This window comes from Indicator indicator, chromosome 31 (assembly GCF_027791375.1).
Source record: "Indicator indicator isolate 239-I01 chromosome 31, UM_Iind_1.1, whole genome shotgun sequence".
NCBI classification, from domain to species: domain Eukaryota; kingdom Metazoa; phylum Chordata; class Aves; order Piciformes; family Indicatoridae; genus Indicator; species Indicator indicator.
The window spans coordinates 3,778,512-3,796,794 of NC_072040.1; the positions used below are offsets into that span (position 1 = coordinate 3,778,512).

General features: G+C 50.6%; 1 protein-coding gene across 2 annotated transcripts in view; it reads right to left on the minus strand.

Moving 5' to 3' along the window:
* Positions 1–18,283, minus strand: part of PDE7A (phosphodiesterase 7A) — a 52,643-nt gene continuing 34,360 nt past the window's right edge. For both annotated transcript variants that reach the window (XM_054394783.1, XM_054394784.1), the window contains exons 3-13: positions 17,537–17,620; positions 10,787–10,938; positions 9,821–9,884; positions 8,382–8,477; positions 6,944–7,044; positions 6,023–6,154; positions 5,635–5,726; positions 2,114–2,258; positions 1,889–1,985; positions 663–743; positions 1–221 (exon numbers count right to left, since the gene is read on the minus strand). In XM_054394783.1, coding sequence (XP_054250758.1) covers positions 1–221; positions 663–743; positions 1,889–1,985; positions 2,114–2,258; positions 5,635–5,726; positions 6,023–6,154; positions 6,944–7,044; positions 8,382–8,477; positions 9,821–9,884; positions 10,787–10,938; positions 17,537–17,620 — 1,265 coding nt within the window. The remainder of the gene's footprint in view (positions 222–662; positions 744–1,888; positions 1,986–2,113; positions 2,259–5,634; positions 5,727–6,022; positions 6,155–6,943; positions 7,045–8,381; positions 8,478–9,820; positions 9,885–10,786; positions 10,939–17,536; positions 17,621–18,283) is intronic.

Sequence of the window (18,283 nt, forward strand, 5' to 3'; positions counted from 1 at the left end):
TCAGGACAATCGAGGTTCCTGAGGTAATAAGTCTGAGTCCATCTCCTCGAAGGCAGGGTCCACGTCATCACCACCACCAGCACCAGCAGCCTGCTCCCGCTGCACCCCCTTCCAGCTGGCCTTGTTGAGTCCCAGGTGGCCCAGCATGGTCTGAGAGAGCCTCGTGTTGGAGAAGCGTGCCCACTCCCCGAAGAGGGGCTCCACCAGGTACGTCATGAAGCCTGCAAAGGACAGCACAGACACAGCCAGCTGAGAACACAGCCCCCAGCCGCCCAAACCAAGGGAGACCACAGCCCCCAGCCAAGGGAGACCACAGCCCCCAGCCAAGGGAGACCACAGCCCCCAGCCAAGGGAGACCACAGCCCCCAGCCAAGGGAGACCACAGCCCCAAACCACTCAAATGAAGTCTTTGATGCAAAAAAAGTAGCAAAAACGTAAAACAAGGCATCAGAGCTAACTGGGGGAAAATCCACTGCAGATTTTAGGGGATCAGAATTGTCGGGGTTGGAAAACCCCTCCAAGATGATCCAGTGCAACCAACACCCCCACACCACCATGGCCATCAGTCCCCAGGTGCCATGGCCATGGTTACTGGAGCACCTCCAGCCCTCCCTGTGCAGCCTGCCCACCAGCAAGCCGGGGCAGAGCGCCAGCGGCGTTACCGATCTGGATGTTGGCGATGGTTTCCGTCTGCCGGTCGCAGAGAGGACTCACACCCAAGTGGTATTTTTTTTCGATGTCTCCTGAGGAAACAGAGTTGGCAGCTGTTAGCTCAGCCAGTCCAGGCCCTAAGGGGGCCATCAGACACCACCAGAGGGGAGATGTGCAGGCTGCTTCACTGGGATGGTCCCTTGCAGCTGGCTGAATGCTTTGACTGATCTCCCCAAGCAGGTCTGTCATGACACCGGCAGGGCTTTGCATTGTTCATTAGATAGCAATGAAAAAAAAAGCCACCAGATCCCAGGACCCTGAAGGATTAACCCTTCCTAGGCTGCTGCAGAAATGACAAAGTGCCCCTGAGCAATGTGGAAGGGGAGAGCCTGGCCTTCAGACCCTCCTCTCCACAGCCACTTGGCTGCTGCTTCCCCATCACCTTGGTCACAGATTCACAGAGTGCATTCTAGGTGGAAGGGGCCCTCAAAGGGCATTTTGTCCACCCCTCCTGCAGCCAGCAGGGATGCCTCTGACTATCAGGTTGCTCAGAGCTCCATCAAGTTTGACCTTGAATGTCTCCAAGGATGGAGCCTCCATCACCTCCCTGGGCAACCTGTTCCAGCATCTCCAGTATTTGACCTCAGAAGCAGCCTCACAGGGTCAGCACCAACAAAGGAGCCTGCTCCCCACTGATAGCACCAAAGGAGCAGGTCTCAGGCCAGCTGAACCAGCCCTGGGAAAGGAGCAGCACATTTTGGTTTATTATTAAACCAATTTACTAATCCTGGAGAAAATCCTCTCTGTGTCAGTTAGAAGCTTTATGGACTGCTCACAGCAGCAGCCTTAACTGCATGGTAACCAAACCCCCCTGCTCAGCTCTCCCCTGCTCACCAACAGCCCCCACAGCTGCTTCAGCATGGAAGACTCCTGATGAAGGGGTCTCATAATTCACTGATACCACTCCATAAATGCTCAGTGAGCTCAAGTGTGCACCTGGAGCGCCCTTCAGGCTGAAGGCTCTCCCTGAACCAGCCCATCCAGGTCCTGATTCTAAGCAGCCTGATTGGGTTTCAGCTGCATCAACCTCTTCTAAGTAGAACCCATGAAGGTTAAAAGGAAAAATCCCCAAGGGCACTGTAAATCTGCCAGGCCCGAAGACAGAGCCCAGCAGTGAGTCAAGGTCTCTCTCTCCCCAGCACAGGAGGCACCATCAGGTCCTGCTCCTCTCACTTGCCTTGATGGAAGAACTCCTCTGTTACTTTTTCACTCCACTGCTTGCTCAGCTCCCATGTCCGGCAGGGGTTGCAGATATCAGCACACTTCAGAGCCATCTAGGAAGGCAACAGAGCAGTGTCATAGCAGCTGTGCCCCCAGTAGAGCCAGCTGTGGGCTGGCAGGAGTGCCCAGCACGGCAAGGGAGGGGCTTGGAACTCTCAAGTGCTGCTTGCACCCAGGTCACCTGGAGGATGAAGTGTCGGTGGTTGGCATTCTCCAAGCATAGGTCTCCTCTGTCCAGGTGGGATCGAAACATGGACAAGTACTCATTCTGCTGGCTGATGTCAGTGGCAAGAATCAGATCTCCTATCTGGCTTTCCATCAGCTGCCTGCAATCAGGGACAGCAAACACTCAGAAAGCAGAACAAACCACACCAGCAGCCAGCCCCACACTGCTCAGACTCATGGCAAATAGAAATCAGGAGCTTCAGTGTCTGTGTTTGCACTGGGCTCTGCCTCTGCCCTCTGAACACTTCCTACAACAGAGCTCTGAGGATGCCCAGCCCAGAGGTCTGAGGACGCCCAGCCCAGAGCTCCTGAGGACGCCCAGCCCAGAGCTCCTGAGGACGCCCAGCCCAGAGCTCCTGAGGACGCCCAGCCCAGAGCTCTGAAGACACCCAGCTCAGAGCTCCTGAGGACACCCAGCCCAGAGCTCCTGAGGACGCCCAGCCCAGAGCTCTGAAGACACCCAGCTCAGGGCTCCTGAGGACGCCCAGCCCAGAGCTCTGAAGACACCCAGCCCAGAGCTCTGAAGACACCCAGCCCAGAGCTCTGAAGACACCCAGCCCAGAGCTCCTGAGGACGCCCAGCTCAGAGCTCCTGAGGACGCCCAGCCCAGAGCTCTGAAGACACCCAGCCCAGAGCTCTGAAGACACCCAGCCCAGAGCTCTGAAGACACCCAGCCCAGAGCTCTGAAGACACCCAGCCCAGAGCTCTGAAGACACCCAGCCCAGAGCTCTGAAGACACCCAGCCCAGAGCTCTGAAGACACCCAGCCCAGAGCTCTGAAGACACCCAGCCCAGAGCTCTGAAGACACCCAGCCCAGAGCTCTGAAGACACCCAGCCCAGAGCTCTGAAGACACCCAGCCCAGAGCTCTGAAGACACCCAGCCCAGAGCTCTGAAGACACCCAGCCCAGAGCTCTGAAGACACCCAGCCCAGAGCTCTGAAGACACCCAGCCCAGAGCTCCTGAGGACGCCCAGCCCAGAGCTCCTGAGGACGCCCAGCCCAGAGCTCTGAAGACACCCAGCTCAGAGCTCCTGAGGACGCCCAGCCCAGAGCTCTGAAGACACCCAGCTCAGAGCTCTGAAGACGCCCAGCCCAGAGCTCTGAAGACGCCCAGCCCAGAGCTCTGAGGACGCCCAGCCCAGAGCTCTGAAGACGCCCAGCCCAGAGCTCTGAAGACGCCCAGCCCAGAGCTCTGAAGACACCCAGCTCAGAGCTCTGAAGACGCCCAGCCCAGAGCTCTGAAGACGCCCAGCCCAGAGCTCTGAGGACGCCCAGCCCAGAGCTCTGAGGACGCCCAGCCCAGAGCTCCTGAGGACGCCCAGCCCAGAGCTCCTGAGGACGCCCAGCCCAGAGCTCTGAAGACACCCAGCTCAGAGCTCCTGAGGACACCCAGCCCAGAGCTCTGAAGACACCCAGCTCAGAGCTCTGAAGACGCCCAGCCCAGAGCTCTGAAGACGCCCAGCCCAGAGCTCTGAAGACGCCCAGCCCAGAGCTCCTGAGGACGCCCAGCCCAGAGCTCCTGAGGACGCCCAGCCCAGAGCTCCTGAGGACGCCCAGCCCAGAGCTCCTGAGGACGCCCAGCCCAGAGCTCTGAGGACGCCCAGCCCAGAGCTCTGAGGACGCCCAGCCCAGAGCTCTGAAGACACCCAGCCCAGAGCTCTGAAGACGCCCAGCCCAGAGCTCCTGAGGACGCCCAGCCCAGAGCTCTGAAGACACCCAGCCCAGAGCTCTGAAGACACCCAGCCCAGAGCTCTGAGGACGCCCAGCCCAGAGCTCTGAAGACACCCAGCCCAGAGCTCTGAAGACACCCAGCCCAGAGCTCCTGAGGACGCCCAGCCCAGAGCTCCTGAGGATGCCCAGCCCAGAGCTCTGAAGACACCCAGCCCAGAGCTCTGAAGACACCCAGCCCAGAGCTCTGAAGACACCCAGCCCAGAGCTCTGAAGACACCCAGCCCAGAGCTCCTGAGGACGCCCAGCCCAGAGCTCTGAGGACACCCAGCCCAGAGCTCTGAGGACACCCAGCCCAGAGCTCTGAGGACGCCCAGCCCAGAGCTCTGAGGACGCCCAGCCCAGAGCTCTGAGGACGCCCAGCCCAGAGCTCCTGAGGACGCCCAGCCCAGAGCTCTGAAGACACCCAGCCCAGAGCTCTGAAGACACCCAGCCCAGAGCTCTGAGGACGCCCAGCCCAGAGCTCTGAAGACACCCAGCCCAGAGCTCTGAGGACGCCCAGCCCAGAGCTCTGAAGACGCCCAGCCCAGAGCTCTGAAGACGCCCAGCCCAGAGCTCTGAAGACACCCAGCCCAGAGCTCCTGAGGACGCCCAGCCCAGAGCTCCTGAGGATGCCCAGCCCAGAGCTCTGAAGACACCCAGCCCAGAGCTCTGAAGACACCCAGCCCAGAGCTCTGAAGACACCCAGCCCAGAGCTCTGAAGACACCCAGCCCAGAGCTCCTGAGGACGCCCAGCCCAGAGCTCTGAGGACACCCAGCCCAGAGCTCTGAGGACGCCCAGCCCAGAGCTCCTGAGGACGCCCAGCCCAGAGCTCCTGAGGACGCCCAGCCCAGAGCTCTGAGGACGCCCAGCCCAGAGCTCTGAGGATGCCCAGCCCAGAGCTCTGAGGACGCCCAGCCCAGAGCTCTGAGGACGCCCAGCCCAGAGCTCCTGAGGACGCCCAGCCCAGAGCTCTGAGGACGCCCAGCCCAGAGCTCTGAAGACGCCCAGCCCAGAGCTCTGAAGACGCCCAGCCCAGAGCTCCTGAGGACGCCCAGCCCAGAGCTCTGAAGACACCCAGCCCAGAGCTCTGAAGACGCCCAGCGCAGGGCTCCTGAGGACGCCCAGCTCAGAGCTCTGAGGACACCCAGCCCAGAGCTCTGAAGACGCCCAGCCCAGAGCTCTGAAGACGCCCAGCCCAGAGCTCTGAAGACGCCCAGCCCAGAGCTCTGAAGACACCCAGCCCAGAGCTCTGAAGACACCCAGCCCAGAGCTCTGAAGACACCCAGCCCAGAGCTCTGAAGACACCCAGCCCAGGGCTCCTGAGGACGCCCAGCCCAGAGCTCCTGAGGACGCCCAGCCCAGAGCTCTGAGGACGCCCAGCCCAGAGCTCCTGAGGACATTTTACTGGCAGCTCTCTGGATGACAGGAACAGTTTTCAGCTTTCCCCTCTCCCCCTTTTTTTTCCCCCTTTACAACTGTTTAACGTTTATTTCTTGCAGCATGAGGTGAGGAGGATCTATTTTAACCTGCAGCTGTGGTGGCAGAAGATCCATCTGCCAAGTTTGACCTGAGCAGGAACCTGACTGGATGGATGCAGCTGCAGTAAAGGTTACTTTCCAAATATCACACTGCCCCAGGAACTGCCTCTACCTCAACACTGTGGCACCCAGGAACCCTTAAAAAAGATCAGGATCTCCAACTTGGAGTCAGAGCTGCTGGCTGTGTGAGGCTGCCCCAGCCCAGCTTGCTCACCCCTGGAGCCATACCTGTTCTCCAAGGACATGTGTGCAAATAAACCAGACTCTCTCAGCAAGCCCACTGCTGATCTCCAGTGATGGTTCTCCAGTACTGAGGTATTCTGCCAAAGGAAAGGGGGTTAGAGGCAGCAGGCAAGGACTGAAGCTGCAGAGCTGCACAGCCAGAGCAGCACCAGACAGGTTCACTGGGGCTTGGGGATGCTGGTTTCCTTCTTTCCCTTCCCAGCCCCTGAACACTATGTTAGCTCACAGGTTTTTGGTACCCCAGTGGCATGGGAACAATGCCTGGATTCAAACCTCCCTCAGGCTAAACACACCACAACCCAAACCCCTTTTCCCTACTCCTCAGGCATTCTCCCAACCTGCCTTTCACAGACCAACCCCCTTTTGGCCTTACCTTATATAAAGTTGCTAAGTAATGGTTTGTTTTAATTAGGAAGGGTTGGTTAACACCTGGGTGATCCAAATCATGTGTGGCAGCTGCTATTAAACTGAGCAGGACATCCCATGGGGTTAAAGATCTGGAAAGCTGGAAGAGAACATCAAACATCCTGTTAGCAATGCCAGAGTGCCCTCAAAGAAGGGCTGGGTGGCTCTGTTTTAGTGATTAACAGCCACCAGCAGCTCAGAGGCACTTTTAATCAATTCAAACCAATATTCCACTGACTTCTGATAGTGTCTCCCCCCAAAAGGTACAGAATTGACAGAGTGTTTTGAGGATTGTTCTTCCTGAGTGGGAATGTTTGGCCTCAAAAGGTGCTGGCACACAAAATGCTACTTTCTGGCTGGTAATGAGCTCCCCATTTCCCAACCAGAGCCTGGAAAGCACCCAAGGAGCCAGAACTTCTTTTCTTCACCTCAGAGCAGAACGCAGAGCTGTGCCCCTCAGGGAATGCCAGACTGGGGATGATCTGCACCAAGGTCACAGAATCAGAGAACTGTTTGGGTTGGAAAAACGCCTCTAAGGTCATCCAGTCCAACCATCAGCCCAACACCACTACCATGTCCCCAGTGCCATGGGCACACACTTCCTGAACACCCCCAGAGATGGGACTCCACCACCTCCCTGGGCAGCCTGTCCCAGTGTCTGACCACTCTTGCAGGACAGAGATGTTTCCTGGGGGACAAGTTCACCATCAGCCACTACTAAGTGTGAACCCAAGGCCTCAGCAACATGCAGAGGACCTCCCTGTCTTTGTGTGCTCCAGAGGGGGTTCTGTTGGGGGTTGGGTTGGTTGTAATAAAGCCTGCAGTAAGAAGATGCACACAAACCAGCTGTACACACACCCCTGGTGAGGAGGTGAGAACATCCCCTTACCTTGGGCTCTTTTAAGTAACAGTGCATGGCCTGAGTCACATCAGCAGCATGGACTGCATTGTGATAGGGGTTCTGACTGTGATAATCTTCTTGAACCATAACTGGAGGGAAACAACAAATATCCACACTTCAGTAACACAGCAACGTTGGATGTGTCCCTGCTAGGCACAGAAACATCCCCACAGAAGTGTGCAAGTCAATAACTGAAGCACCAGGCAAGGGTAGAAGGTTATGTGGGAAGAAACAGCTTTTTCTAAAGGAAATCAAGGAGAGGAGAGCTCATCTCAGAGCAGATGAAACAACTGCAAATCAACAGAATCTGAGATATTCTGCCTTGGAGAACTTGCCTGGAAAGGCTCTCTTTGATCATGGATTCACAGAATGGGTTGGGTTGGAAGGGACCTTGAAGCTCATCCAGTGCCAACCCCCTGCCATGGACAGGGACACCTCCCACCAGCCCAGCTTGCTCAAGGCCTCATCCAGCCTGGCCTTGAACACCTCCAGGGTTGGGGAATCCACAGCCTCCCTGGGCAACCTGTTCCAGTGTCACCCTTACTGTGAAGAATCTCTTCCTAATCTCCAGCCTAAATCTGGCCTCCTCAAGCTTCAATCCATTCCCTCCCATCCCATCATCCAGCCTGCCTGAGGGACCTGAGCACAGCATGAAGATGATGCCATTTACAAAGCCTCAGGATGACTTCCTATCATGCCTGAAAACCAGACAGGGTCAGAGGGATTAGGGGCTGCTCTCCTGTCACAGAAGTGCTTCTCCTGCCCCTCTTCACCTATATGTACCTTGAAGTAGCCTAAGAGCAGACTTCTAGAATCATTTTCTTCACCTGCCACTGTATCAGTCCTGAAGGGCAGCTGATTGACCTTTTGGGAGCTGGAAGGAATTGAGTCCACTTTGAAACAATGTGAAAGGAGGCAGAGTTGAAAGTGGTTCAAGGTGAGAGAGAATGGAAATGATGAAAACAAAAAGGGGAGTGAAAACCTGAAACCTGGCCAAGCTTCAGCACAGCCAGGAAACCAGCACAAACCTCAGGAACTCAGCTTCAAACAGAACCAGAACTCTAGAGGGAGAAAGGAACTGCCCAGGCTTCCCCAGTCCCAAGGTCACAACCATTCCCAGCCACTGAGATTCAATAAATACAACTCAACAGCTGCTAGGAAACTACTACAGGGTTAACACCTCGTAGCATGGACATGGTTAGCACCTTGTAGTAGGGACATGGTTAATTCTTGGATTTAATGCAGATATTTCCACACTCCTGCAAACTTTGAGAGTGTCTCAATCAGCATCATTTAAAGCACCACCTGGAGTGCATCAGCTCTCTCCAAAACTTCTTGCTCAGCTTGGCCCAGCATTGAAAAGAGAAGGGATACAAAAAACTGGGGATAAACAGCAAGAGTCATTGTAATCAAAAGTTGTACTTACCCAAAAATCGACGGAGTTTCATCGTATCTAACTGGAAGTGTTCGATTAGTCCATGAAGATTAAACAGATGAAAGGTCAAGCTGACTAGACTGTTGCCTAAAAAGGAGATGAAAACACTCAATTCCTTGGCAGCCAGGGAAGCAGTGACTCTCAAATGCATTACAAAGTGCTCACAGACACTACACAAGCAAATGGTCAGGGGCAACACTGACAACTCAGGGCAGGAGAAGGCTCCAGGAGCTCTCTCCTCTAGAAGGCATCAGCAGAACGCATGAAGCATTCAGCTGGGAGGAGGAGGATGGGACTGGACACGACAAAGCCACAGCTTCAATGGGCAAACTGCTCAGTGGGACTCGGCCTCATCCACAGCAGGGTGCAAGACCTCACAGGCAGCCATGCAGCTTCAAACTGAGTAACAAAATGCTGAGGTGAGGAGGAAACTGCCACTGCTATTGCTCAGTGTGCACTGGGCACGTGCCAGCTGTCTCACTTCATCAGCTGCCTGGCCCAACTGCTCCTTGTTTCACCCAGGACATTTCCAGTTTCTGTAGGAAATGTGCACTATGAGAAGCTTACAACATCCTTCCCCTGCTCCCAGCTAGAAATGTCATAGTCACCTGCAGTGGTCAAACTCCAAGGCACAAGAGAAACAGAGGAACCTGTGAAGGTTTGCTTGCTTAATGTGCCTGCTGCTGACTAGAGACAGACCACTCAGTTGTGGCTCATTAGAGAGACTCACAGAATGGTCTGGTTTGGAAGGGACCTCAAAAGATCATCCAGTCCACCCCCCCTGCAGTCAGCAGGGTCATCCTCCACTAGAGCAGCTTGCTCAGAGCTTTGTCCAGCATCACCTTGAAGATCTCCAAGGATGGAGCCTCAACTCCCTCCCTGGGCAACCTGTTGCAGTGTTCCAGCAGCCTCATGGTGCAGAACTTGTTCCTCACATCCAATCTCAATCTGCTCTGCTCTCACTTCAAACCATTGCCTCTCATCCTGTCCCTGCAGGCCTTTGGGAACAGTCCCTCTGCAGCCTTCTTGTAGCCCCTTCAGGTACTGGAATGCTGCTCTAAGGTCTCCCTGGAGCCTTCTCTCCTCCAGGCTGAACACTCCCAGCTCCCTCAGCCTGTCCTTGCAGCAGAGATGCTCCAGCCCCATGATCATCTTTGTGGCCTGCTCTAGACCTGCTCCATCAGGTCCATGTCCTTCCTGTGCTGGGGGCTCCAGAGCTGGACACAGCACTGCAGGTGACTCAGACAGGATTTTAGCAGGATTTTAAGAGTGACCAGGCAGGTTAGGATTTAGATTCACAACTATTAAATCACCAAGTGCTGCCTGATTAAAATGTGTGTGTGAGTCAAGCAATCACATACTGCAACATAAGAGCAAGAGTTTTTTATGTTAAGACATAAAGCACAAATGAAATAGCAAAGCAAACTCACCATTTGTCAGTCTATCAAAAAGAAAAATATCAAAATTCCAATTTCCAACCTTCTCCAGCATGCACTGAAAGAAAAGACAAAGCTGTCATTTTCCCCTCAGTACCTCTCTTCCCATAGCCCAAAAGAGTATTTTAGATTTCAGAGACAAAGGCAAGTCTGAGCATTTCTACACACAAAATAAGTGGCACTAAGAGAAGAATGAAGTTTGAGAACTGAAACACTCTCAACTCCATGTTACAGATTAAAAGGCAAGCAGTGCCCTGTCAGACTGGCTGCAGATTCTCCCTTCACCTTTCAGCCCTAAAGGAAATCAGACAGTTTCCAAGACTGAGGTTATAACAGGACAACTCTGCCTTCAGCCTCTTTCACCTTAGCTTCTGCAGTGAGCCAGTCAATTCAGCTTGCTGCAGTCTTTCACCTTGGCTGATTTCTTTCTTTCCCTTGATGAGAAGTAACACCTGGATCTGATGAGAAGTAACACCTGGATCTTCTAGTGGACATAGAAGCCAAGCTTTTCATCTCATTGAGAAACTGACTTTTGACTGCCCAGCCAACTGAGCCAGCACTTGACTGCTCATGAGGAATCACAGAACAGCTCTAATCTGGGTTGGGCTGGAAGGGACCTTGAGGATCATCCAGTTCCAACCCTCTGCCATGGGCAGGGACATCTCCCACCAGCCCAGGCTGCTCAAGGCCTCATCCAGCCTGGCTTTGAACACCTGCAGGGAGGGGGCACCCACAATCTCCCTGGGCAACCTGTTGCAGTGTCTCCCAACCCTCCCTGGAAAGAGCAGTCTGTGATTTACAGACACAAATAAATGAACTTCATCCACACAGATCAAACCCTACACTTGGCTGCACTGTCAGCAGGAGTTACAGGCTAGCAAACATCCAAACAGATTTTTAAAAGGAATAAAACAAACAAACAAACAAACAAATTAAAACAACAAAAATCAAGCAACCAACCTTTGCTTGTCCGTTATAATCATCATCTAAAATGTTTGATGAGTTTGGAACAGTGATACCACGGAAAAAACGGGAAGATCTCAGGTACCTCTGGAAGCTAAGCAAGCGTCTCACATTTCTCGCAGACACAGACACCTCGATTTCAGAATTTGCTACAAAGGAAACCAAGAAAATCAAACACTCTCAAAAAGCCTGCACCAAAGAGAGGGCTGGGCAGGGAGGCTGGCTGCTGGGATGGGCTGGAGTCCAGCCTGCTGCTGGTGTTCAGTGCAGCGCAGGGGCTGTGCGGCAGTGCCAGCCACCAGTGACAGAGCTTTCCTTAGAGAGATGGAAGTGGTCTGTGTCAGCACCCTGTGAGGAGAAACAAGCATCCAAAGAGCTGAATCGCAGCTGTTTGAGGAACTCTGGCACTGAAAGGTCAGAAACGTTAGGGGAGTTGGGTACAAACACCCATCCCTGCAGACAGCTCCTGATGGCCACACACATCCCCAGCAAAGCTCCTCTGCTCTCATACCTCAGTGCCAGCCACTGCCTGCTGATCCAGGAGCTTTGACACAGATTTCAGAGCTCAGAAATTCCCTTGGCTGGCAAAGTTTTAACCAGAGTCAAGTGATTTGGGTGCTTCTGCAGACAAGTCTGCTCCAACCTCTCCTCTGCCAAACAAGCACCACATCAACTCACAGCACCTCCATTTCCCTTTCCCAGCACAGTGAATCTTTTACCCTCTTTCCCAATCCAAAGACTTCACTTTCTGGTTAGTTCCAACAAGTGATGCTGGCTTAAGCTTGATCCCACCTGATGCCTGGAGCGGTTCAGAAACAGTTTTGCATAAACAGTCAATAATCTTGAAACTCCCAATGCTACCCAAAATGATTTGGAGAAGGGAAAAGGAGGGGAGAAGGGGAAGGGAAAAGGAAAAGAAGGGGCAAAGGGAAAGAGAAAAGGGAGGCTTGGCATTATAACAACCTCAATTCAAGACCTGCCTTCTGGCAGAAGCAGTTTCATTCTCTCTAAGTCTTTATCCACATCAATTCTTCCCCCTGCAGATGTCCTAATGCACTTTATGTTCTCCATCAGCTCATTAGTCCATTAATTTCCAACCTCCACTAATCAAAGCCCTCTGGACAGCCCTGGCAATGCACAACAAGCCAGTATCTAAGGAAAGGCAGCAGCATTTCACACACACACACCCAGCCTGTGCTAGCAGAGATGCAACTGACACAAGTCCACAAAACACTGGAGTAAGGGGCTGGAGCTCCCACCAGCTCCCTAGGGCTCACAGGGAACTTCACAGGTAAAAAAAATCACCTTCAAGTGATCACATTCAGGCCATACCCCAGCTCTGGAAGCAGGTGATAAAGCTGCTTACAAAGCCACATCCACACACTCACAGCAGGGCAATAAAGACACTGTCACACTCTGCCCCTCTCCCAGCCTTTCTAAGCACTCTGGTTAAGGTGAGGAGACTGCCTGAGCACTGCCAGCCTGCAGAACACAGAGCAGGGAGCAATGAAACACATGGTTAAGCAACCACGGGTTGACCAAAGGCCCTTGCATTTAATCTGCAATGACAGGAACAAGTTGCCCATGAGAAAAGATTTTGAGCCCTACCAGCTTTCTGCAGCTCCAGAACACCATTCAGGGGGACTACAGCAGTCCAAAAAGCAAATTGCTCTCGTTAACAGCTAAACATTTGCCAACAAGACAGTTCAGAATAGGTGAGTCAGCTGTGGAGGTTTGACAGCTGATTAAATTCAAAAGAAAATGGGTGGCTTTCAAGGAAAGGAGGGGAAGGGAGCAGGAGAGAGAGGTTCCTCAGCTGCAGGAACACTGACAGCATCCATGGCTGCAGTTTCCTTTTCCTCTCAGACAACTTGGCATAAAGGAGACAAAACCCAACCACTTCCCAGCCCTGGCAGACCAAAGCTCATGGGATGGGCTGCTCAAGGGAACGACTCGGTTGTGCAGTGGGAAGTTGGTGTTTCCCTCCTGGCACAGGCAGGAAGCTCCTCTTTACAGGCATGATTAATTAGGGAGTGCCAGCCTGCCCTCTGCCATCCCCAGTCACCAGATGCTCGTTTGAGAGCCAGGTTGAGTAACAAGCTCATCATGGGAAGGAGGAGGTGCAGAGGAGGTTACAGCTGCTCAAGAACAAGCAGACTGCAAAACATGCCCTGTGTCATTTGGAGCCTTCAGTGTGCCAAACACCCCTGCAGGATTCAACAGTGACCATTTGAGCAAGAGGTAAGGGCAGTTTAAAGGACAAATTAGACACTACATAAATGTACAGGACGTGGAAAGTCTGGAGAACTGAATCAGCACCAGAGCCAGGGCAGGAGGCTGGGCATGGTAGAGAAGCTACAGCCCTCAGAAGCATCTTCCATGCAAGGAACCACAGGATTGGAACTGCAGCTTCTGTGCCTGGTCAAAAGCAGCTCCCCTGGGCCACCCTTCTTCCTTTAACTCTTTGTCCCCTACTTAAACAGCACCCAAAGTATTTTTTACTTCCAAGTTGTTTGCTTTGGTTTTTTTTCATTAAATGATGCTATTCTTGTTTCTAAGCATCCTAACTAAGCTGCTGGTGTGCTAAAAAATGCCTCTCTAAAATAAAGGACCAATTCTGTTCACTAACCTCAGTTATTTTGCTGATGTTCTGCAAAGACAGCAAGAAAAAATAATTCAAGTTGTCTTCATGCAACAGATTTTATGTTTTCCAAGACACTTATTTTAATCTCTCTTCCCACTCCCAATCTGAAGTGTGTTGTACTTTGTGAAAACCTGAAAAAATAATCCTCACATTTTAGAGGGATATTAATGATTTCTTTTTCCTCATGCTGAAATAAAAATACAAAATAAGTAGAGCAAAGACAAATGACAACCAAAAAATCATAACCTACTGATGACACACAGCATCTTTGCATCTTTAGTATAGCAAAGACAGGCACCAAGGGGAAGAGGGACAACTTGTTTATGGTTTGGGTTAATTTTTTATTCATAGAAACCTTAAATCCCAACAATATGCTTCAAATTGCTTTTAATACAGTGATAAAGCCCCAAAGCCTTGGCTGGGGTCCTGGTCAAGACAAGGCATAAGAACTCTGCCTCCAGGTCTTCCCTGCTACAGCCCAAAAGGGAAACAGGAAATAATCCATGCTAAAAATCATTGAACTTTGGGATTACCAAGAGGAAGAGTTAGCTGAGGACCTCAGGTAGGGCTGCCACTAGCAGAAAAAGGAATTAAAAGACATATTGGAGAGGATGGATGTTGTGTGAAGGTGGAAGCTGAGGTCTGCTGTGTGTGAGTTCACCAGAGGAGGGCTTTTCCCTTGAAATTCCAGGAAATCTCTTCTTTCCAGAGAACTCAGCCCTCACATTTTGCCCAGATCAAACCCAGCTGATCATTTGTACACAGCAGATACTACCACCAGGCTGCTGGCAGTTCCCAGCACCTGGAGATGCACACACTGGGCAGAAATGCTCATTCTAACAGGCCAGCTCTCCCCACATTTCTCAATAAAGAGCTATTTCTGCCCGAACTGAAGGCATTCCCCAGCACTTCACACCACTAGAGGGACCCAGAAGCATTCCAGCAGCAGCTTTATTCTGATCAAACCATTCAGAAAAGCAAGAGATGAAAACTAAAGCCTCATTTTAACAAGCAATGTGTCTTCTGACTGAGAGGAATCCAAACCACTTCACCTTCAAGAAGCTCTGCCAGTACCACAACTAGGAAAAACTCTACTGTGGCTTCTTCTTGATCACAGGATGGGGGAGATTGGAAGGGACCTCTGGGGATCATCCAGTCCAACTCCCCTGCTAAAGCAGGGTCAGCCATGGCAGCTTGCCCAGGACCATAAGGGCCAGGTGAGTCTGAAGGAGGCTCCAGGAGTTGCACTTAAGGAGGTGATGCCCTGCTGGACATCACCAGAGAATTCCTTTCCTGAAGAGTCTTACAGACTGAAATAGTGCCATAGATTCATAGAAGAGGTTGGGTTGGACTGGAAGGGACCTCCAAAGGTCCTTAGTCCAACCCCACTGCAGTCAGCAGGGACATCCTGCACTAGAGCATCTTGCTCAAATCCTCAACCCCCTCCCTGAGCAACCTGTTGGAGTGTTGCAGCACCCTCATGGTTCTTGTTCCTAACTAGAACTTGTTCCCAGCATCCAATCTAAATCTGCTCTACAAACTTTACTTTGGTAACTCTAGTTGAAGGTGAATGCCAGGAAACAGAGGTGATTAAAAAATACTAGAAAAATAACCCCAAGACCACAAACCCAGCAGTTTCCTGAAGATCATGCATTTAAAATTCAGTCCTCTTCAAACCTACCAATAAAGTATTGGGTTAAACTGGTGGGAAAAGAGAGGTGGTCAGCAGATTGTGAGCTGGACTTCCTGAAAGACATTCAACTTCTTCACAAGACATGACTGACACCGAAAAGGACATTGGACACTGGAAGTTAGCCAAGCACAAAACACAATATAGCAATAAGACTTCAACACTGTGAGCTACAGCCAGGACAGAAGCCCCCAGCAGAACAGGCAGGCAATGGTCACTGCAAAGTACTTAGAACCAGGGTGGGGAATTAGTGGAGAGGAGAAGTTACAGTGAAGCTCGACAAGGACCATGAAGTGTGTCCATGCACTACTGCTGGGGTGGATGGGAGGGAAGCCAACACTTGATGTGATTTGGTCTGCCTCAGCTGCAGAAAAGACCGTTTTCAGGGCAGGTTTTGCCCAAACTGGCTCCTCTCACACACTGCTCACTGCTCAGATGGGCCAACATTTCTTTGCCATGCAGCTCTGTGAAGGAAAATCCTTCTGGAGGACAGAGAGAATATCCTGAAAGTTAGGTCAAATCTGGCTCTCCACCTGCAGTCTGGCAGGAGGATACTAAAACTCATTTGCTTAAATTAAAGTATTACTGATCTGGACTCAATTAAAACCCATCATTTTACTGATGAAATTAATTCTGTAATAGATAATCTCACGATTCAGTGAGAGACTGGGCTGATTCACAGAATGGTTTGGGTTGGAAGGGACCTTAAAGATCATCTCATTCCAACCCCCTGCCACAAGCGGGGACACCTCCCACTAGAATTCCTTACTCACTGACAAAGTCCACAGTGTATGGAGTCATAGAAACACCTAGGCTGGAAAAGACCACCTTTAAGATCATCAAGTCCAACCAGGGAGCAGGAGTCTGAAGCAAAGCAGCAGTCCTGAACTGCAAAAGAAAATGTGACTCTACCACAGCAAGTCCCAGAGCTGCCCCAGCAGCTGACTCCAGAGGGAAGTTACAGCCAAAGAATTTTTTGGGCCTCCTAGCAACATTCTTTGCTGTCATCAGACACCACAGTTGATGTTGCTCGAAGTTGGTGCCTATGCCTGGACAAGCAGGAACAAGAAGAAAGGGTGTGAAAAGCCTTTTCCTGATTAGTCATGGGCTGCCCGGTGCACAGCCATCAGGAAAGACACAACTACCAACCAGGGCTGCCTTGGAGTGGAGAGCTTGCAATGTCATGGAAACATCTACAAGAAGATATAATTATGCAATTCCTAACTCACATGCTATTGCCACAGAGGATTTTTATGACACTCAATACAATTATCAGGACCTGAGACAGAATTCTCACCCTCTATTGAAAAAAAAAAAAAATCAAAAACCTCAGCAAACTCTTCAGACTTTGTTTTCTCACCTATTTTATGCCACTAACTTTTGAATGAAGCTCAGAGTTTAAGAGTTTTAAAGCAGTCATCTGCTTTTAAAGAGGAACTTAGAGATCAGAATATTAATCAGACCAGCTTCTGCCACTCATTTTTATTCATAAAGTAATTACAACAACCACACTTGTTACCATGAGAGAAGATTTACTAAATCAGAATGCTTGGACTGTGCTGATCCAATCTTAGTAGAGATACCTGATGAGATTTAATACATTAAATAGTATTGGCATCATTTAATTAAGGCTTAACTCCCCTGCACTTTTGCTGCATGTTGGTTATCAAAAGCTTTTATATTACTACTACTGACAGAGTTAGTTATGGAAATAGAGATGGAGGGGGGAAGGGGCGAAGTGAAATTATCCAAAATTATTCTTCTGCTAACAAAGAAAAAGCATGTTTGAGGAAAAAAAATAACGTTTCTGAAGAAAAAAAATAAAGTTTCCTTAAACAGAAAATTAATTATTTAATCTGCTCTTTACTTAGAACACTTCAAGATTTATTTAAGATTTGTCTGTGTCCAAAAACTTAAGTCCTAGCTTCATGCTTGAGTGAATGTAATGTTAACTGCTGGTGATGAGGTCAAGAACACTGCCATCTAATTGTCTTCAAATATCATCCTGGGCCAGGCAGGAAAATGTTCTTCTCACCTGATTGTGTGCACCAAGGAAGAACTCAGCACTCAGGGTCTTCGTTTCCAGAGGGATTCAGTGAGTTTAAACTCTATTTTTAAAGATAGATAGAAGTTTACAGATTCCCAGACTGCACTGGGTTGGAAGGGACCCTCCAAGGTCACCCTGTCCAACCCCCCTGCAGTCACAGCAGGGCCACCTCCAACTAGAGCAGGCAGTGAAGCTTTTCCCCTCATCTTTGCTGATGAAGTAGCACTAAAAACTCTTCTTAAGAAGCATAAAAATTCAGCCTTGCTATATAAGCTGCTGGCTTTAATTTTAAGAGGCTGAGGAGTTCAAAAACTGAGGGAAGCCTTTGTTTATTTATTTGTCATTGAGCTGCTTTTAAATACTTACAGTGAAAAATACGGAAATCAATGTATGGATGAGAACCTCTTCTCTCTGTTTCAAATCCTGCCCGACTTCTTACTCGCACATCTCCTAGAAACAGGGTCAAGAGTGAAATAAAAGTGTGGAAGAGTGGCAGAGATAAAATGCAAATGAACATAGCCTGAAGGGGGAAAGATTCAGGTACTCAACTGCAGGAGGGTTATTCAAACAATAGGCCGACTTCAATGCTCGCTGCTTGAAAGGTGAAACTCAAAACAAAGTTTGAAGACTTGGTTCACATGCAATCTGCGTGCTTGCTCCTCAGACTCTCCCCTGCCTAAGCACAGCTTGCCAGAAGCATGTGATAAGCATTCAGATGAAATTAGGGACAGCTTGCTACACCAGTATGGGCAAAACACATCTTCATACGACAGGAAACGAGAACATCAAAGGCTGGGTTGGCTCCTCAGTCACACACACAAAACAATAACATTTTGTATCATTCCAAAATAAAAACAGATTCAGGTCTAGAAATGGCAGCTTGGAACAAATAAACTGGGGACAAGATGGGGTTAGATTACACAGGAGAGTATTTTCCCACTAGCATTTACTTACTTGTACTCAGCTGTTTGAATATTACACAAGAGCCTAGTAAAATACCAAAACTCAGTATTAAAATGTTATCAAAGCCCTTTGCACTGCAGTCAGCTTCAGCCTGAACCCTGCAGCATGCCAGCTGACTTCTGCTCAGGCACTGGACCAGCTGAAAGCTGA